This window comes from Mesoplodon bidens, assembly GCF_964165515.1.
Source record: "Mesoplodon bidens genome assembly, contig: HAP1_SCAFFOLD_205, whole genome shotgun sequence".
Lineage (NCBI taxonomy): Eukaryota > Metazoa > Chordata > Mammalia > Artiodactyla > Ziphiidae > Mesoplodon > Mesoplodon bidens.
Window position 1 is genome coordinate 782568 of NW_027672037.1, and position 22304 is coordinate 804871.

Below are 22304 nucleotides of genomic sequence, written 5' to 3' on the forward strand. Positions count from 1 at the left end.
TCAGAAAGGTAAATTCAGTTGAAGCTGGCATTTCAACTTGGGTCCATCCAACTCCAAAGCCCTTGCTTTCTGGATTGTGTTCTGCAGAGCTTCCCCATTAAAGCAGCAAGGAATATTGGCCGACAGAGGGCGCGCTTCTCACAAGACAGAACGTCATGACATTGCAGGGACAGAAGACAGTATCCAGGAGCCAAGTGGGAGAGCCTGGCTGGACTGGGAACAGGGCAGAGCAGGCTACAGGGAAGGCCAGACACAGGCTGTCATGGGGATGGGGGCTGCCGACAAGGAGCTGTCAACCCCTCATGGAACAACTTGGCACGTCATTTGTGGCCCCTGGCTTCCTTTTTCATTGTGGCCATTTCCATCTGTTTTGCCGTATTTCAGAACAGAGAGAGACATGATTGATACATATGGGTGACGTGGGTTTCCTTACTCAGCTGCCTTGTAAGAACGGCGCCACTGTGACTAGCACAACTTGTTTCCACACCTCCTTTCCCAGAGCTCAGAAAGCACGAGTAAAGGCAACAACCAACAAAACACACAACACGGCAGCACACCTGACTCTGGGACTTCAATTTCCCACGCCTGGTGCCAAGACTCTATGGGATTAATCAACGGTTGCTTCAGGGCATTGCAGATGGCCCTGCGGGTTATGTCCTGCACAACTTCAGTGGGCGCCATCCACATGGACTACGTTGTGAATGGTGACCCTGGAGTTGTGCAACATGGCAGCCCTAGGTAATACTTTGATGAGAGAGCTATAATTTACACAGTATGGTCCTGGGGGCTTCCCTGGTAGTGCAGTGGTTGAGAGTCCACCTGCCGATGCAGGGGACACGGGTTTGGGCCCCGGTCCGGGAAGATCCCACATGCCGCGGAGCGGCTGGGCCTGTGAGCCATGGCCGCTGAGCCTGCACGTCCGGAGCCTGTGCTCTGCAACGGGAGAGGCCACAACAGTGAGAGGCCCGCGACCACAAAAAAAAAAAAAAGGATGGTCCTGGGCACAACCTGGCTGCCAATGCACTTTGTCAAACAAGAGTTTTTCTTTATATTTTTCCATCTTGTATGTTATTCTATGGGTAATTTATCTGCAAATGTATTTATCTGCTAGCGGGGGCAGGTCTTGGGAGGTTTCCCTGTCCATAAGGACACTTACAAAGGAGGCATCTTGGCTGCTCCATGCTGGTTTGCTTGACTCTAAAGCTGAGGGTTATCATGTGCTTATTAGGTGCCAGACGCTGGACTAAGCAATTTACGCACTTTGCCCACTTAATTCCACAGTCACTCAAGGTGGTAGGAACTATTGTTACAGGAGTGGGGACCGAGGCCCTGAGAGGTAGATGATTTGTGCACGTCCAGTATAAAAGCCGGTCAAGAGCAGGGCTGGGACGGCGCTGGAGTCAGCCTGACCTCAGGGCACGTGCTCTAACCACTGAGACATCTGCAAACACATCTGGATTCCTAACCGCCCGCACCTCCCCCGCCTCCCCCAATAAAATGCCGTCACACCCTCCTCTACTGGTTAGGGTCACCACAAAGCCTGAAATAAATGCTTTCATTTGGGAACTCTTTGTCGGGAGAAGAACAGTTCTCATCATACTGAATCTGTATGATATCAGGGCAGTCCTCCGTGGAAACTCCATCCAAGGAGGAAACACAGCGCCCTCACCACGGACCCCAAAATCAATTGGAAACAAGAATAGGCCGGAAGCAAGACGGCCACGAATTTTTTAGAAAAACTGGGCTTCAAAATATTTGATGAGAGATGCTCTTCAATACCTCTCCCTTTTCCCCTCTTCCTTTCTCTTCTTTTAAATAGCCAGCAGCTTGGGGTCATCAGGAAGTGGAATTTGTAGGAAGGTGTCAGTCAGTCCACAGGCCGCCCTCACACAGACGCTGCAAAGGACCCCTCCATGAATATGAGCGTCATGGATGGAAGCTTCTCAAGCTGGCGACGCCCCGGCAGAGAGCACTTTTGAGAAGATGGGGCTGTGGAGAGTCCTGCAAAGTGCCCTGGGCACAGGCCAGGGGAACACTTGTGCAGCTGCCTGCAGTCAACTGAGGAATGAAGCAAGGTGCAAGTGCGTGTAGGAATAAGAATTGAAAAAATCCGTGTATATTCGAGTGACCGTGAGAGTATGCTTTCCTCGGTGTGAAAACCAGTCAAGGCTACTGCTCCAGCTAGCATCAGACTAAATGGTTTTCTCCCCTCCTTTTTCCGCAAGTGGGGATAGTGTTTAATTTGCACTGACTAGCTGTGTGGCCCTGGGGAAATTACTTAACCTCTCTGAGTTTCAGATTCCTTTTCTGTAAAATGGGGATCATGGAAGAACCCATCTCATAGGTTGCTATGAGCGTGAAATAAGGGAGAGCAGGTGAATTGCTTAGCACAGTGCTGTTCACGTCAGTGATTCCTCCTGCTGCTCTCCTGGTTTCTCTTCTTACAAAGCATCTTCTTCCGTCTTATCTACTCAAGGTTAGAGGTCGTCATCACTTTTTCCCACAATTATATAAGAAGCACCTTGTAAAATAAAGTCCCCATTCCATAGATGTACACCCGTGTGCATAACAAACTTACTCAAAATGGCCAAAAGGTGGAAGCAACCCAAGTGGCCATGGATGGATGAACAGGTAAACAAAATGTGGTGAATCCATACAATGAAATATTCAACTGGAATGAACCATGAGGATATCATACTAAGTGAAATAAGATGGTCACAAAAGGACAAACAATGTAAGATACCATTTATATGAGGAACCTAGAATAGTCCAATTCACAGACACAGAAAGCATGGTGGGAGGGGAGGAAGGAAGCAGGGGGTTTGATGTGATGGGCATAGAGTTTCAGTTTGGGAAGATGAACAAAGTTCTGAAGATGGATGGGGGTGATGGCTGCACAACAGTGTGAATAGATTTAATGCCACTGTGAACTGTACACTGAAACATGGTTAAGATGGTAAATTTTATGTGTATTTTACCATAATTTTGAAAATTAAAAGTTAAAAACAAACCCCAAAATGAAATACCTCCAAGGTTTCTCCGAGGTTTGGGGTGATAGAAATGGAGGAAAATGTTCTGAGAGCAGGTTGTGGTGATGGCTGCACAACTCCATCAATATATTCAAATTGATTGAATTGGACACTTCAAATGGGTGAAGTTTCTGTTATGTAAATTGTACTTCAGTGAAGCTGTTAAGAGCAAGCAAGCAAACAAACACATGCTGTGATGGGGAGGAAACTTTGGAGGATGAAGGAGCTGTTCACTGTCTTGATTGTGGCTATGGTTTCACAGGTGTACCCATATGTCAAAGCCCATCCACTTACAGACTTTAAACATGTGCTGTTTATTGCATGTCAATTATATCTTAATAAAGCTGTGTTTTAAAAAGGCAGAAGAGTATTCCATATATAACGAACTCCTTATAACATATTAAACTCCTTAGAATATATTAAACAATATAATTTATAAAACAATGCCCCCTTTGGATGGAAATTTAGGTTTCAAATTTTATGCCCCTATCAATAATAGTTCAATAAATATCTTTGTAGGAAAAAAGAAGAAAAAAATGCAGATATTGTTTGCTGCTCCCCCTCTTCTTCTCCCCACGGGCAAGCCACAACGTCAGAATTTCCCAGGGAGGGGGCCTGGGAACCTGTAATTTGACTGAACATTCCTGAAAAATTCTTGGAATCAGACATGTTGGGGCACATTGAATCAAACTTCATGAACTTGGATTTTCAGGCTTGGGAGTGTGAAATCCCCTTTTCTTTGATCCCTAAAAAATTCTGTAAGTGTTCCATACAAATGATTCTAAATTTCGGTTTCCCTCCTATTGGCGGTGCATCAGAATCATCAGGGAGCTTGTGAGAATGCATATTCCCAGGCCCTACTCCCAGGGAGGATGTGTATGGTTGCCAGATTTCGCATAAATAAAGAAGTGAATAAATCAATATATAATAAACTATAGGGTGTCCGTTAAATCTGAATTTCAGATAAACACCAAATAATTTTTTAGCATAAATGGTTCCTTGCAATAGTTGAGCCACACCTGTACATAAAAATTATTTGTTGCTTATCTGAAATTCAGATTTAACTGGGTGTCCTGTATTTCATCTGGGAATCCTAAGTATGAGTCCTCAGGCCTGGGGTGAAGCCCAGATCTGCACTGTTGGTCTGCTCCCCACGTGCTTCGGACGAGGGGGATCCTTAGAACCCATGTTGAGAACCCCTGATCAGGTCAACACCTTCTATGTCAGGAGCCCCTCCTCAGGGCGGCCAGTGGATCCCAGTGCATCCCACAAGTGAGCACACTTTAATGTTGGTCCAAGGAGGAAAAGGGGGCTGAGAAGCAGCAGGAGAAAACTGTCCCAGGTTTTCAAAGCCAAACGTGGTGGATGCAGTGTCACGGGCCCTGCAGCCTGAGGGACGGTGCTCATCTTCTCTGAGTGAGTATTTAAGGCTGCCTAGTGGACCCACACCCCAGGATTCTGTCTAGATTCTCTAAACTTTATTTATTTATACCCAGCCTCGTCCCAGAAAGGACTTTAAGTCTCGGAGGTCTCAGTCCATGCAGGGTTCTTGGTGCTGGGGAGTGAGGTTAACACGCCGTCTCTCTGGGACACACACGACAGGTATTAATAGTGTGCTCACCACGAATGGGCATTATTCTGGGAGCTTTACAATGATAACCATCTCATTTAGCCCTCGAGATAAGCCTGCAAGGTCATTGCTGTCGTTGGCCCCATTTTGTAGATGAGGAAACCGAGGTTCCGAGGGGTCCAATGGTTTGTGCAAGAGCGCACCGAGTAGGCCAGTGGCAGAGCTGGCGTTCTGACCCAGGACTGTGTTGCTAACCAGCCCCCATCCTGCCTCCCTACTGAACTAGATACTTCTTGTCACTGAGCTTTGCTGGGCGAATTTTGGGTTACGTTCCGCTTAACCTGGGGCCATACTTTAGGTCCTGATCCCGGGAACATTTCTGATCCGGTGTGATAACAGCTGGCAGGCCTTGAGCGTCTACTCTGGCCAGAGACTTTGACTTTTTATACATAGATACTCTCTCAACGCCCTGCACCGCTGAGAAGACCCAGACCCACGCATACAGAGAAGCCTGGCCGAGGTCACAAAGCTAGGAAGTTGCAGAGCACTGATCTGCCTAAAAAGGAAGCATCCATCTCTGCATCTTCAAAAGCACACACTTGCTTTCCACCTCCCCTCGCCAAGCTTCACTTTTCAGGAAAACGCTCTCGCTCCGGGCTGGTCGCTAGGCAACCCTTGCATGTAATTCCAAGAAATGCCCAGGAGAGGGCGCGAGGACTCGCTCTCCCCGGGCACCCACGCGATGGGGCTGAACTTCGCAGAATCGCGAAAGGAAGAGTGACGCGCTCCAGACGAACTCCACCTGTGGCCGTACCCGAGCCCTAGGCTGCACAGAAGGTGACACAACACGGCACCTCTGCACCCCACCCCACCCCACCCCCGCAGGGGCCTGGACTCACCGAGGCTGGGTTTTCGATGACCAGTTCGTAGGTCAGCCCTCTGGACCCAAACCTCAGGATGTCTCCGGGTAGGAGCTTCACAGCCACGTTCTGAATGTGGCACTCATTGACGAACGTGCCGTTGCAGGAATTGAAGTCGTGGAGAACAAAGCTGCTTTCGGCCTCATTATATTCAATGAGTGCGTGATGGTTGTCGACGTCTGCAGACTGAAATGCAGAAGGGGGACAGTCAGAGCCAGCAATAACAGGAATAACAAGGAATAACTAGTGCCACTGACACTGGGGGCCCCAATGTGCTAACCACTTCATCTGGCTGGACAGTCACTGCAATCCTCATTTTAAGAGGAGGATGCTGAGGGTCAGAGAGGTTAAGTGACTTGCCTAAGGCCACACAGCTAGTGAGTGGAGGGTCACCAGACCCTGACAGCAGACCCAGAATAGATGCCCAGTTTTGGGGTAGGGCGTCAGGCAACACAGAGGCAAGAGGGAACTCGGGGGGAATTGGCCAGGAATGGCCACTTGATAGTTCTCTGATCCCATGCCAGTATCCTTTTGGTTGTCCCGAGTGGCAAGACAGCAGAAATGGCCCAACACAAACCAGAAAGGTCAGTTGGCAAGTGACAACTGTCCATTTACTGCAAGTGTTAAAGTTAAGGGGAGGTTTTGTAATAATTGTTGTTTGTTCTATTCATTTTTAAAATAACATGTTTTTTGTAATAATGCAGAAAATGAGAACTAGAGAAAAACACAAAGAAGACATAAAATCACTTAGACTCCCATCCCCCAGAGGCAGGCACCGAGAACACGGTGGTTCACATCCTTCCAGTCTTTTCTCTATGCTTACAATCTTTTTAAAAAGTTTAAACACAATTGAGCTCACACCACAAAACATAGTTTTATAACTACCTTTTAAAAGCCTTGGTGTACAATGAAGGTTTTTCCCATGTGCTTAATTATTACTGTTGCTTCTTAAAAGCTAATCAGAATTTATCTAACCAAAGATGATCTATTTTTCAATAGGGGCCCTGGTGTGACCACATTTCCCTCAAAAGAGAGAGACCCCAGACAGTGATTTGTCAGTGGCGTCAGAAACCTCCTGTGTAACCACTTTAATAAGAAGAATGAGCAAAACTCAGCACCAAGGAGGAAATATCACATCCCCCCCTGGCCCCGGCGCCCTGGACTATGGTCTGCAGGGCACGTGCGAAGTCCTCTGTCTTCTCAGGACACTGCCTATGAGCCATCCACTCCAGCCTGAGACTTTGCAACTATTTTCTAAGTCACTCTTCTCAGAGTGCCTCACCCAACTTTCATAGAGAGTACTTGGACTTAGAAATCTATACTAATGTCCCACAATATAATTATAACCTATAGCTTATATTAATAATAGCTTATAGTATATGAATAGATAATAATATAACTGCATATATTAGTAGAATATATTAATGACACATTATGTGTAATTACACAACTGCCAGGAAATTTGTGCTTTACTGCATTATCCCGTTTCATCTTCACAATAATTCAAAGGGATACTTCCTCATTTCAAAAAAATTTATTTTTTATTGAAGTCTAGTTGATTTACAATGTTGTGTTAGTTTCAGGTGTACAGCAAAGTGATTCAGTTATACATATATATAATATCTATTCTTTTTCAGATTCTTTTCCATCACAGGTTACTGCAAGATATTGAATATAGTTCCCTGTGCTGTACAGTAGGTCCGATAGTTACTCATTTCTTAGATGAGGAAACTGAGGCATAGAACGATTAAGTGTGCCCACAGCCAGCCACTTTGACTCGCTTGGCTTGTTCCCAGGTTTGCCTGATTCAAATGACTGTGCCTTTACCCACTTTTCAAATTCCTACCAAACACTTTGGCACTTAAAATACTGAAACACAAGAAGAAAGCAGGAGTAGCTCTATTAATTTCAGGCAGAGCCAACTTCAGAGGAAGGAAAGTTATCAGGGATAAAGAGAGGCGATACATAGTGATAAAGGGGTCGATTCTCCAAGCAGACATAACAGTCCTTCATTGTATGTACCCAACAATAGAGCATCAAAGTATGGAAGGCAAAAACTGATAGAACTGCAAGGAGAAGCAGATGAATCCATCATGGTAGCTGGAGACCTCAACAGCCCTCTGTCAGTGACGGGCAGACCCACCAGGCAGAAAATTAGGAAGAATGAAGTTCAACTGAACAGCACTACCATCATCTGGATCTAACTGGCAACCACACAGCTTCATCCCACAGCAACAAAACACACATCCTTCTCAAGCTCCCATGGAACATTCATGAAGCAGACCACATTCCAGGCCACAAAATATACCTCAACAAATGTAAAAGGATAGAAATTATGCAAAGTACGTTTTCAGAACACAATGGAATTAGGCTAGAAACCAATACCAGAAAGACAGCTGGAAAATCCCCAAATATTTGGAGATTAAACAACACACCTCTAAATAACAGATGGGTCAAGGAGGGAGTCTCATGGGAAATAAAAATTTATCTTGAGCTAAATGAAAATGAAAATACAACCTATGAAAATTTGCAAGATGCAGTGAAAGCAGTGCTTGGAGGGAAGTTTATGGCATTGAAGGCATACATTTGAAAAGATCTAAGCTTCCACCTTATGAAACTAGAGAAAGAAGAGCAATATAAGCCTACCACAAGCACAAGAAAAGAAGCAATGAATGAAATAAAAAGCAGGAAAACAATAGAGAAAAGTCAGCAAAATAAAGAGCTGTTTGGTTTTTTTTTTTTTTTGTAAAGATCAATAAAATTGACAAACCTCTAGCAGGATAACCAAGAAAAAAAGAGAGAAGATACAAATTACTCAAATCAGAAATGAAAGCGATGGCATCACTACTGATCTCATGGACACTGAAGGGATAATAAAGGAATATTATGAATAATTCTATGCCCACAGATTTTATAAGTTAATGAAGTGGACCATTTCCTTGAAAGACACAATCTACTGAAACTCACACAAGGAGAAATAAATACTCTGAATAGACTCATATCTAGTAAAGAATTTGAATCAATAATGAATAACCTTCCAAAATGGAAAGCACCAGGCCTGGATGGGTTCACTGGTCAATTCTATCAAACATTAAGGAAAGAATGATATCAGTTCTAAATAATCTCTTCCAGAAAATAGAAGAAGAGAGAACACTTCCCAGCTCATTCTGTGAGGCCAAGCTTATTCTAATAGCAAAACCAGATAAAGATATTGCAAAACAGGAAAATTGCAGACCAATACCTCCCATGAACATAGATGCAAAATCCTCAACAAAATATTAGCAAATTGAATCCAGTGATGTATAAAAAGACTTCTACACCACAGTCAAGTGGGATTTATTCCAGGTATGCAAGGCTGGTTCAACATTTGGAAATCAATTAATGTAATCCATCACATCAACAGCGCAGAGAAGAGAAATCGCATTATCATAACAGTAGATGCAAAAAGAGCATTTGACAAAATTAAACACCATCCATGATAAACTAACAAACCACCAAACCACCACAACAACTCTTGGCAAATTAGGGATGGAGGGGAACTTCCTCAACCTGATAAAGTACATCTATAAAAACCCTAAAGCTAACGTCATATTTAATGGTGAGAACCTAGAAACTTTCCAATTAAGATCAGGAATAAGGTGAAGATGTCCCCTTTCACCACTCATTTTCAACATTGTACTGTATGTCCTAGCTAATGCAACAAGGCAAGAAAAGAGAATAAAAGATAGATTGGGAAGGAAAAAGAAATCTTCTTTGGTGAGGTGTTTGTTCAGATCTTTTGCCCATTTTGCAGATGGCATGATTGTCTATGCAGAAAATCCCAAAGAACCGACAAAAAGCCCTCCTGGAACTAATGAGCAATTGTACCCAGGTGGCAGAATACATGATTAATATACAAAAGTCAATTGCTTTCCTATATACCAACAATGAACAAGTGGAATATGAAATTAAAAACACAACACCATTTACATTAGCACCAAAAAAAAAATGAAGTACTTAGGAATAAATCTAACAAAATACTTAGGTATATGAAGAGGTATATGAAGAAAACTACAAAATGTTGATGAAAGAAATCAAAGTAGTCTAAATAAATGAAGAGATATTTCATGTTTATTTGAAATTCCTTAATGATATATGATGTTTAACATCTTTTCATATGCTTATTTGACATCTGTAGATTTTCTTTGGTGAGGTGTCTGTTGAGCTCTTTTGCCCATTTTTAAGTTGGGTTGTTTGGTTTCTTATTGTTGATTTTTAAGACTCATTTATATTGTTTATTTATTTATTTTATTGAAATGTCGTCGATTTACAATGTTGTATTAATTTCTGCTGTACAGCAAAGTGATTCAGTTATACATATATATACATTCTTTTTAAAATATTCTTTTCCATTATGGTTTATCACAGGATATTGAATATAGTTCCCTGTGCTCTACAGTAGGACCTTGTTGTTTCTCCATCCTGGAGGTAACAGCTCACATCTGCTAACCTCAACCCCCCACTCCATCTCTCCCTCAACCCCCTCCCCCTTGGCAACCACAGTCTGTTCTCTATATCCATGAAGACTCATTTATTTTGGATACATGCTTACAGCATCTTTATTCATAACTGCCCAAAACTGGAAGCAACCAAGATGTCCTTTAAAAGGTAAATGGATAGACAAATTGTGGTACATCCATACAATGAAATACTAGTGATAAAAATAAACGAGTTATCAAATAACAAAAAAGACATGGAGGAATCTTAAATGCATATTGCTTAGTGAAAGAACCTAGTCTGAAAAGGTTACATACCGTATGATTCCAACTGTATGAAATTCTGGAAAAAGTAAAACTATAAGGAGAGTAAAAGATCAGTGCTTGCCAGGGGCACAGGGGCTCTGGGGCTCAGGATGAAGACGAGGGGCACAGGGGATTTCAGGGCAGTGAAAATATTTTTTATGATACTGTAATGGTGGATACTTGTCACTATACATTTGTCAAAACGAAAGGACGTACAACGCAAAGAGTGAACCCTAATGTAAACTATGGACTTAGTTAATAATAGCATATCAATATTGGTTCATCAGTTGTAACGAATGTACTGCACTAATGCATGAGGTTAATAATAGGGGAAACTGTGTGTATTGGAGGGGTGGATATATGGGAACTCTCTGTATTCTCTGCTAAAATTCCTGTAAACCTAAAACTGTTCAAAAAAATAAAGTATTAAAAAAAATGAAAACACATTAGCTCTTTGGAAAATGTCACCCACATCATCTTCATCACCATTGCCATTGATCTTTGTGTCCTTTGAACCCTTGATAACCCATGAATGAGAGAAATTCTGTCTGTGACATTTTGTTTGTCTCTTGCCAGGCTTCACTGCGTTCAGTTCCTCAAAAACTGTCAGGCCATTATTAAGACATCAAAGCAAGCAGGAAGTTTTCAATGACTCCACAAAGTTGGGTGAGCCTCTACCACATGTTAGGCCAGGAGACAGCTTCCTAGTTCGGCCCTATAATATCACTCGCTCCCTTTACCTGGAAAATTGCTAAATGCTGCTCCTGGACAGACGCCCTGCTGCTAATACAGACTGAGTCTATAAGCCCCAGCCTACTGAGCTGTCCCACTATGAGATGAACTGTTATTTATTCATTATTATTTTTATTATTATCCTTATCCTCCTCTAACATATTTTGAGGGCTTCCTGTGAACTGGGCCCTGCTGAAGCATTTTGTGTGCATTTTTACCATTTAATCTGCATGACGGCCCTAAACAGGGACTTTAGTGTTATCTCCACCTTAGAGAGGAAGAAGCTGAGACTCAAAGGCTGAAGTGAGAGGACAGCATTACCTTGATCCCAAACCCAGACAAGGACACGACAGGACAACCACAGACCAGTATCTCTTGTGAACACCGACACCACAGTCCTCAACCAAACAGGAGGAAACCGAATGCAACAGCACAGTAAAAGGATCATACACTATGACCAAGTGGGATTTGTTCTTGGAATGCAGACCTGATGGTTCAACATATGAAAATTAATCCACGTAATACATCACATTAACAGAAAGAAGGAAAACAATGATCATCTCGATGGACGTACAAAAAGCATTTGACAAAATGCAACGCTCTTTCATGATAAAAGCACTCAACAAACAGGGAATAGAGGGAAATTACCTCAACATAATAAAGGTCAAACATGAAAGGCCCACAGGTAGCAGCATACTCAAAGGTGAAAGACTGAAAGCTTTTCCTCTAATTTCAAGAATAAGATAAGGATACCTGCTTTTGCCACTTCTATTCAACAAAGTACTGGAAGTCCTAGCCAGAGCAATTATACAAGAAAAAGAAATAAAGACATCCAAATTCGAAAGGAAGGAGTCAAATTATCTCTGTTCACAGGCAACATGATCTTACATGTACAAAATCCTAAAGAGTCCATGAAAAACCACAACCCTCTTAGAACTAAAAAATACCATTCACTAGCAAAATCGTAGGACACAAAATCAACACACAAACATCAGTTGTGTTTCTATATGCTCACAATGAACAATCTGAAAAGGAAGTTAAGAAAATAATTTCATTTACAATAGCATCAAAAAGAATAACATATTTTGGGATAAATTTAACCAAGGTGGTAAAAGATGTGTACACTGAAAACTACAAAGTGCTTCTGAAAGAAATTAAAGACACAAATAAATGGAAAGACACCCTGTATTCGTGGGTTGGAAGACTTAATATTGTTAAGATGTCATTACTACACAGCAGGATCTACAGATTCAAAATCCCAACAGCAATTTTTGCAGAAATAGAAAAATCCATCCTAAAATTCATATGGAATCTCAGTGGACCCCAAATAGCCAAAATACTCTTGAGAAAGAAAAGCAAAGTTGGAGGTCTCACACTTCCTGATTTCAAAACTTACTGCATACAAAGGTACAGCAATCAAAACAGTGTGATACTGACATAAGGTCAGCACATAGGTCAATAGAATAGAATAGAGAGCACAGAAATAAAAGTTTGCATATATGGTCAAATGACTTTTGACAAGGGTGCCAAGATTATTCAATGGGGAGAGAACAGTATTTTCAACAAATGATGCTGGGAAAGACTGCAAAAGAATTAAGTTGAACTCTTACCTTACACCATGTATAAAAATTAACTCAAAGTGGATCAAAGACTTAAACAGAGTCTAAAACTATAAAACTTTTAGAGGAAAGCACAGGAGGAAAGCTTTATGACATTGGATTTGGCAACGCATTTTGGGATATGATACCAAAAGCATAGGCAGCAAAAGTAAAAATAGATAAATTCAACTATATCAAAAATTAAAACTTCTGTGAATCAAAGGACACAATAAACAGGGTGAAAGGCCATCTAGAGAATGGGAGAAAATAGTTGCAAATCACAAATCTGAAAAAGGGTCAATATGAAGAATATATAGAGAACTATAACTCAACAACAACAACAAAAAAGAACCCCCAAATAACCTGATCAAATATGGGCAAAGAACTGGAATAGACATTTCTCCAAAGAAGATATATAAATGTCCAACAAGCATATAAAAAGATGCTCAACATTACTAGTCATTAGGGAAATTCAAATCAAAACCACAGTGAGATACCACCTCATACCCATTAGGATGGCTACTATCAAAAACAAACAAACAGCAACAGAAAATAACAAGTGTTGGCAAGGATGTAGAGTAGGGGAACACTTATGTACCGCTGAGAATGTAAAATGGTGCAGCTGATATGGAAAACAGTAGAGCAGCTTCTCAAACAATTTAGAATAAAATTATCATATGATCCAGCAAGTCCACTTCTGGGTATATACCCCAAAGAATTGAAAGCAGGAACTTAAAGAGATATTTGTACACTCGTGTTTATAGTAGCATTATTCACAATTGCCAAAAGGTGGAAGCCACCCAAGTGCCCACTGACTGATGATTGGATAAGCAAAATGTGGTCCATCCATACAGTGGAATATTATTCAGTGTAGGAGGAAGGAAATTCTGACACATGCTACAACATGGATGAACCGTGAGGACATGATGTGAAATAAGTGTCACAAAAAAGCAAATTTTGTATGATTCCACTATGTGAGGTACATAAAGTAGTCAAGCTCATAGAAACAAAATAGAACGGGGGTTGCCAGGAGCTGGGGAAGGGGAAACGGGGAATTGTTGTTTAATGGGTACAGTTTCAGTTTTGCAAGATGAAAAATTCTGAGGCTGGTTGCACAACAATGTGAATAACTTACAACTACTGATCTGTACACTTAAAAGTGGTTAAGACGGTAAACTTTATAGGTATTTTACCACGATTTAAAAAATGGCTAAGATGAAGGGACTCACTCAACATCAGGATGCTGGCCCAGGGCAATGTCAGGGTTTGAACCCAAGTCTAATTCCAAAACTTGTACCCTTGATTTGTACCCTGTGATTTTCAGAGTAGAGAGTGATTTAATAATGAGAGAGGAGACAGGCAGGACCTAATATACAAAACAAGTGCATTTTTTAAGGCTCCTGCATTGAAAATGTCTTTAAAAAGTATATAGTGAGTCCATAAAATATTGAGACGTTTCAACTTCTATTAACAATGACCATCTGCTCTGATGACCCCTGTGCTTTAAGGAAGCCTCCTCAGGAAGCTGACTTAGTTATGACATTGCCCTGAGGTTCACTGACATTGTCGCTGAGGTTCGACGTGTACCTGGAACCGTCCTTTGGAGCTAGGTTTCAACCTTGCATCACCTGGCACTGGGAAGCCCCATCTCAGACCATAACCTCCCACTCCCGGCCTTCCTTATCCTCTGTCTCGTCCTCTCCTTGAGTCACGTAGCCTTTGCTCCCTGTTTGCTCCCTATGGGTAATGCCCTATGCTCACCCAGCCTGGGCCCTGCTCAAGCTCACCAGCTCCTTCAAGTCCATCCCGGCCCCCAAACCCTCCTGCCACCCTCACACTTCTGTCCTGAGGCTGGCCCAGTGCCCTTTGGGCCCCCCAGCCAGCAGGTCCCTGCTCTCAGGCTTTTCATTCTACTTTGACAACAGCCTCCAAGGTCTTCACCTCCTGCACCTGCCTGCATCCTCCGTCTGCTTCTCCCAACCCTCCTCCATCCCTTTACACGGCGCCCTCTGCCCAGCAGGCCCACCTGTGCGGCTACATCCATGGGCTGATGGGCTCCTTGTGTCTGGTTTCTGGTTGGGTTTGGCCAATGGGGGGGTTAGAGATCAGAGCAGGGAGAGAGCTTGGGGTACTTACTCCCCTGGCTTCCATTCTCTGGGGCCACACAGCTTCCCTCAGAGGACTCTACCCAGCCCTCAGGGTCTCCGGGTCCCAGGAAATGCCCCTGCCCCTCACCCCTCAGCTCTGGGGGTGGGAACAGTCCTCACTCATACTAGCTCTGGGCCCTGCACTATCCTTTGTGGTTTCTCTGAGCCCTGCCCACTCCCTATGGAGTCCCTTCAGGAAACTCCCCTCCATCACTCCACACCCCTGTGAATGTGCCTTCAGCTCCCTGCCAGGACCTGGACTTCCCAGGCTTGGAGAAGCTCCTAGATGGGACCTTCAAGGCTTCTCTTAGCTGCCAAGGGCCTCCGGGTGGTCCTGCCTTCATCCCACCCTGGTCTGGTCCCTCTCCTCAACCATCTCCTCTTCTGCATCCTCACCTTGACAGTGTAACTTCCGTCTAACCTGTGAACGTGCTCACCACCCCCTCGGCCTGGAAACGCCGCCCCTTCCCCCTTCCTTTCCTTTATTGTCAAATGGCTTCAAGAGGGTCCTCTCCCGCTGGGTCCTCAACCCACTGCCATTGCCCTCGGGGGCCTCCTCGGGCTCTCGGCCTCCCTGTGACATGAGATACAGTTGTCAGAGAGAGGCACGTGGCCTGATGGTTCAGGGGTTGGGGGAGCAGGGCAACGTGGTGGTTATTAGACTGGGCTCGAGTCCAGCTCTCCTACTTCCTAGAAGGGTGACCTTGGGCAAGTGATACCTCAGCTTCCTCATCTGTAAGGTAACAAAAGGACAGTCTTATAAGCTACTGGTGACATATAAATGATATAATACATACTAAAGCACTTAGAAGAGAACATAGGGCAAATGGGAAATGTTCTCTATTATGAGCAAGAGGATGGGCTCTCGAGTTAGAAAGCCTTGAGTTCAAGTCCCACCTCTGCTACCTTCCAGCTGTGCAGCCTGGGGCACGGTTCTTTGTTTCTCTTTGGTTGCTCCCTGAGCAGCAAAAATGAGTTTGATAAGCTGGGCTTCGTAGGATTGACAAAAGGTACTGCTTGGTGACATGTTCTAAGGAGTGGGATAACATTTTTGAAATTAACTTGTGTGTGTGTGTGTGTGTGTGTGTGTGTTTTATCTATTTCTTTTAACCTTTTGGTTCTAGGCTATCCCATCCCCCAGCCCCATCCCCCCACTGCCTCCAGAAAGGGATGTAGTGCAGAAATAGTAAAAAAAAAAATGGGGTTTTCAAAAGAATAAGGATATGAGGAAACGGCCAGGCGCTGGTGAGACGACGGGTCTGGGATTGGAAGGAAAGAAGAAGCTTCTCTGCTTCCCCGTCAGCTGGATCCTTCCTCCCCGGTCTCCCCGGGAGAGCCCTGTGGACCGGCAAGGCCTCAGGAGAGGCTGGTCCTGAAATCAGACTGCCCGAGCGTGGTGCCCAGTGCCCCAGCCTCCCTCTGTGACCTCAGGCAGGATACTCAGCCTATCTGTGCCTCAACGCCCTCATCTGTAAAGTGGGGCAAACAACATTAACCTCCTAAGGATGAAATGAGTTAATACACTCGAGAGTGCCCAGAACAGTACCTGGCACAAAGCAAGCTGTCTCTGTGATGAATACCCTCAGCCTGGCAGCAGCTCTCTGGCTCCCTCACCTCTCTGACTGCTTCCAGGTCTCCACGCCGGGCTCCTCTCCCCACAGATGTCCGTTTCTTCCACACTCTGTCCATGGGCTGGGGCCACTGTACCACCCCCTGGATTCGCAGGTGTGTATTTCCAACCCCTGGTTCATTTCCAGGCCTGGCTGCTTCCGGATGTTGAGGTGCTCACTCAACCAGTCCTGCTTCCTGCCCTCTTGGTAACGGGATTATCACCTGCCAGCTCATCCAGCCATCTTTCTCCATGGCCTGTGGCATTGATCCTACTGATACTTCCAGAAAGCTCTCAGACCAGTCCCAAAGCAACGGTCCAGTCAGGTGGTAGTATTAATGTGGTGGGCAGAATGGTCTCCCAAAGATGCCCATGCCCTGATCCCCAGAACCTGGGAATATGCTCCATGACGTGGCCAAAGGGACTGTGCCGATGTCAAGGTTACTAATCAGTGCTCTTAAAAGAGGGAGACTAAGGACTTCCCTGGTGTTGCAGTGGTTAAGAATCCGCCTGCCAATGCAGGGGACACGGGTTCGAGCCCTGGTCCGGGAAGATCCCACATGCCATAGAGCAATGAAGCCCGTGTGCCACAACTACCGAGCCTGCGCTCCAGAGCCCACGAGCCACAACTACTGAGCCCACGTGCCACAACTACTGAATCCGCGTGCCTAGAGCCCGTGCTCCACAACAAGAGAAGCTACTGCAATGAGAAGCCCGTGCACCGCAACAAAGAGTAACCCTCGCTCGCTGCAACTAGAGAAAGCCTGTGCTCAGCAACAAAGACCAAACCCAGCCAAAAAGTTTTAAAAAATTTTTTAAAAAGTGGGAGGCTATCCTGGGTTATCCAGGTGGGACTAATTGAACTCCACCAGTCCTTATAAGCAGAGAACTTACTCTGGCTGGATTGGAGAGATAAGTGGTGTTTCTTGCTGGGCCCCCACTTAACAGCCCCAATGCTCCTCTTCCTGGGAAAGCACCAGGTCAACGTTTCCTCTTTACCCAAATCCCCCCCTAGATGGCACCACCTCAGTCTGTTGCATGAATGAGGATCACTAGAAGATTGATCTCACATTTCACTGACAACCCCCATTCTCGATTCCACAGGGTGGAATTTCCCTAGCTTAGTCAATTATCTTGTTATCTCAGTTAACTGAGAATTTCCAATTTAGATATTAGATGTTCCCAAAGCTAAATTTACACTCAAAAAGTGAAGCTTCTGTTTTTAGAAGCTTGAGTCAGCTCAGTCTGAAACTCAGCCCCACCTCCCCCGACTAGCTGTGTGATTTGGGCCAGTTCCTTAACCTTTCTGAGTCCCATGTCCATGTCATCAAATGAGGATAATAATGATAATAGTAGTTCTCACCCGCACAGGATTTGTTTTGTGGATATAATTCTATAAATATATATACAGAACATACATAGATGATGTATAAAGCCATGTGAGATGCAGTAAGTAGTCCATAAATGTATGCTGTAGCTGTTTGCATTATGTATGCTATTCAAAAGATTATGATCTTTCTTTCATCTCACATCCATCAGAATGGCTACTATAAAAAAAAAAGGGAAATAACAAGTGTTGGTGAGGACGCAGGGAAAGTGGAACCCTTGTGCCCTGTTGTGAGAATCTAACTTGGTGCAGCCACTATGGAAAACAGCATGGCAGTTCCTGAAACAATTAAAAATAAAATTATCATATGATCCAGCAAGTCTACTTTTGGGTATATATCCCAAAGAACTGAAAGCAGGGCCTTGAAGAGGTATTTATACACCCATGTTCATAGCATTGTTTGCAACAGCCAAAAGGTGGAAACAACCCAAGTGTCCATCAGTAGATGAATGAATAAACAAAATGTGGTGAATCCACACAATGGAATATTATTCAGCCTTAAAAAAGGAAGGAAATTCGGACACATGCTACAGCATGGATGAACATGGACATTATACTCAGTGAAAGGATATTATACTCAGTGAAAGAAGCCAGTCATGAAAAGACAAATACTGTTATGATTCTACTTATATGAGATACCCAGAGTAGCCAAGGTCATAGAGACAGAAAGCAGAACGGTGGTTGCTGGGGGCTGGGATGGGGGGACAAGGGGAGTTGTTGTTTCATGGGTGCAGTTTCAGTTCTGCAAGATTCAAAGAGTTCTGGAGATGGATGGGGGTGATGGCTGCACAACAGTGTGAATATATTTAATGCCACTGAACTGCACACTTAATAAAAGTGGTTAAGATGGTAAATTTTATGTTATGCATATCTTACCACAATAAAAAAAAAAAAGAAAAATGAGATCACGATCTAGCCCTTTCCTCTGAACTTTTTCCTCTTGGAAGCCCTCCATCTGCTGGTGAGAAACTAGTCCCATCAATTGCTGTGCTGGGTACTGACCAATGAAATCAGCTGCCAGTTCCCAAACAGGGGACAAAACATTCCCTGAGGACTGGTGAGAGCTAACAGGTGAACCACCAGAGCAAGGAGCACTTGGGGAGAAGCCAGGGGTGAGGTGGGGGTGAGGGGGGAGGATGGGAGCACGACCCAGGCAGGAGGACAAGCGCGATGCAGATGGGGAGCCAGCAAGTGCACCCTCCCAGGCCTGTTTCATTCCGTGGATTTCCCCACAGAGAGTCCACCTGTCACCTTATGTCTCAAAATGCAGGTGTTCGCTTAGAATAACAGAAATGTGAATTAAAATGACACAGGTACCATACTTCACCCCGTAGATCAGTGAAGATCCAATGGGGGGTCAGCACCCTAGGCTGGGGAGGGAGTGGGAGACGGGCGTCCACTGCTGGCAGGACACCACATCCAGAAACCTCTGGTGGACAATTTGGCCATGCCCATCAGAGCTACAGCTGTGTGTGTCCTTTGACAGAGCAGACATACCTGCATGTCCGTGAAATTATGCAAATAATAGGAGAATCCCAGCAGCCTTGTTTAATAATAATAAACAAGATTATGGTGTAGGCTTTGGTTCTTTCCTGAGAGGCAGCCCAGAACTGACAGGGGCCAGGAAAAGGGACGAGAGTCATCCGGCTGGATGGGATCTGGGGTATGTGTATGAGATCAGTCTGGCTTCATGACCCTCAGATCCCACGCGAGAAGGGCTGACACAGGCTGGAGAGATGGCTAAACCCATGAGAAAGGAGATGCCTGGCAGGACACTGACCACCGAGGGTGAGGTGTGGACACCAGCATTTCATCCCCCTGTCATGTCTGTTCTTTCTTTTTCTCTTCCATCTCCACCTTCCTAGCTGCAGCCCTGCACTGACTTGGGCTGTCCTAGAGCTCAGTCTTCTAGGGATCCTGGGACTTCCCCAGGGTGGGACTGGGGGAGTCCCTGGGGAGGGGGTAGGGTCAGTCAGCCCTTCATTGTTTACCCTTCGCTTCTCTTTTCCTCAAAACAAAGTTTATTGAAAGAATACACACACACACACACACACACACACACACACACACACACACAAGCAGGAGCTCTGCTGATCAAGAAGGGAGAGGGAGGGAGCACTGATGGTGGGGTTCTCAAAGTGTGGTCCTGGAACCAACTCCAGGGACTCCATTCCCCCCACCTGAACCTGGGGAGCATACAAATGTGAAGATTCCTGGGCCTTACCCCAAACCCACTGGGTCAGAATGCCTAGGAGTTCATGTTGAACAACCACTCTTAAACATGCAGAAAATCCAACAACCACTGGCTTTGGTGTTTCTTCATTCTGGAAGAACTGAGTCCCTTTCTCAGCAGAGTTTAAATAACAGCCATATCCAACTCTAAAAAATACAGTTTACAAGGCACATCAAATCATATAAATTATAACTTGCAAGGTTTAGCTGTGAAATGAGCAAGGCTGAGGCTTTTGAGCCGTGTAAACTGGGAGAGGGGAGATTGTGAATAGAGCTCCTGATGGCTCGTCTGCACACAGCAGCCAGGATGTTCACTGGCAGGTCTCCCCCTTGTTTACAATCCTTCAAGCCTTCTTCCTACTGCTTTTCAGATAAAGATCAAAACCCTTATGGTGACATGAAGGAGGCCAACTTGTCCCTTAGCCCTCCTCCTTCCCACTCTGACTTCTGGACGCCCTGGTTTTCTCTCAGTCCCTTGGGTTCACAATATGCTCTTCCACCCCAGGGCCTTTGCACATGCCATTCCCTTCTCCTTTTGTCTAGTTAAGTCCTCCTTGTCTACCATATTCCTTTCCTTTACAGCCCCAATGTTGGAATGGAATTAGTCACACCTTTGTGGGATCATTTGACTTATTTCTCTCTCTCCTGGCAGCTTCCTGATGGCAGGGACCATGTCCAGTTCTGCCATCACTGTACCCCTAGACTTGGCTTGGTGCTGAGGCTCTGGGTAAATACTGTGCAATGAATGAGTGATAGCAACAGTTATCACTGTTGACTATAAACAGTTCTCACTAGCCTGGCTATAAACAGGCTTCCTACTGCCTTAGGGAACCAAACTCCTTACAGGATATAGAAAAAAGTCTGGAGGGTAAAACCCGGCAAATATCAATATTGATTTTTCCCTGAGCCAAATGATTACAAGTGACTTTTATTTTCTTCCTTATATTTTCCTTTCTCACAATTTTTAAAAACAAGAAGCATGTAACTACCTTCCATTATCGGAAAGAGTAAATGATGTTGAAATACTACGATACCAATAGTCAAAACAATATGTCAACCTTGCTGATGAGTAGAAATCTTTAGAAGCATGACTGCCTATTCTTTAGGATTGATCCAGGCAAATAAAACAATCTTTTTTATTTGCTAGATGTAACCTCTGGTAATTGCAAGGATGATTTTTAGTAATATAAATCCCTGAAATTTTTTTTTTTTTTTTTTTTTTTTTTGCGGTACATGGGCCTCTCACTGTTGTGGCCTCTCCCGCTGCGGAGCTCAGGCTCCGGACACGCTGGCTCAGCGGCCATGGCTCATGGGCCCAGCTGCTCCGCGGCATGTGGGATATTCCCAGACCGAGGCACGAACCCGTGTCCCTTGTATCGGCAGGCGGACTCTCAACCACTTCGCCACCAGGGAAGCCTAGTGACGTATTTCTTTAGCTAAGTCCGAGGAGCAGTAAGCAGTCAATTATTTATATACAATGAATGCAACTCAATTTCTGTCTAGTTAATAACTGTCCTCATTAGTTCCCTTTTCCAAATGGCTTATTAATGTCAGTGGATCCTCATCTCAACCCTGTGCACCTCTGAGGATTCTTCTCAGTCTCTGTTTTAGGAGACCATAATAATGATCATTGTGACATTCACTGAGCACCACATGCCAGGCTCTTTATATGCACTTCTCACTTAATCCTCAGAATAACCCTGTGAGGTAAGAGGTTTACAGACAGGGAAAAGGAGCTCAGAGTGATTAAGTAATTTGGTTGAAGTCACTCAGCCACAAAGTAGCCTAATGAGATTCAAACCCAGCTCTGTCTATCTCCAAAGCCTGTGCTTTTAAAAATTACTACAGTTTTCTAATATCATAGTCCGGTTCAAAACAGAGATCTCTGTCTCTACTTTAGCCAGACAGGAAATAAAACGACCCCAAATCTATGCCTTGTTAGGATAAAGAAGAAACTACAGTTCTTCTTCTTCTTCTTTTTCCTCCCACTTTGCACACTGAACAGATGTTCTGTGTCCTTGAAGGGAGACCATATCATGGAGGAGAATCTCACGGGGAGGTTCATGGAGTTATCTTTAAATCTGTTGCGTTTACAATAAACATTCTCAGAAAACTAGGAATAAAGGGGGAAATTTCTCACTTGGTAAGAACATGTATAAAAACCCTACAGCTAACCTCCTACTTAACGGTGAAAGAGTAACTGCTTTCCCCTAAGGTCAGGAACAAGCGAATATAAGGATTTATACACTGCTCTTGTTCAGCAGAGTCCTGGAAGTCTTAACCAGGGAAATAAAGCAAG

General features: G+C 44.2%; 1 protein-coding gene across 1 annotated transcript in view; it reads right to left on the bottom strand.

Annotated features, from left to right (window-relative positions):
- The window catches only part of LOC308610691 (forkhead-associated domain-containing protein 1-like), a gene marked incomplete at its 3' end in the record, with an annotated part of 101925 nt that overhangs the window by 75839 nt on the left and 3782 nt on the right, over positions 1–22304 (bottom strand). Inside the window, exon 2 of the mRNA XM_081259733.1 lies at positions 5499–5705. Within this exon, the coding sequence (XP_081115859.1) occupies positions 5499–5705 (207 nt within the window). The remainder of the gene's footprint in view (positions 1–5498; positions 5706–22304) is intronic.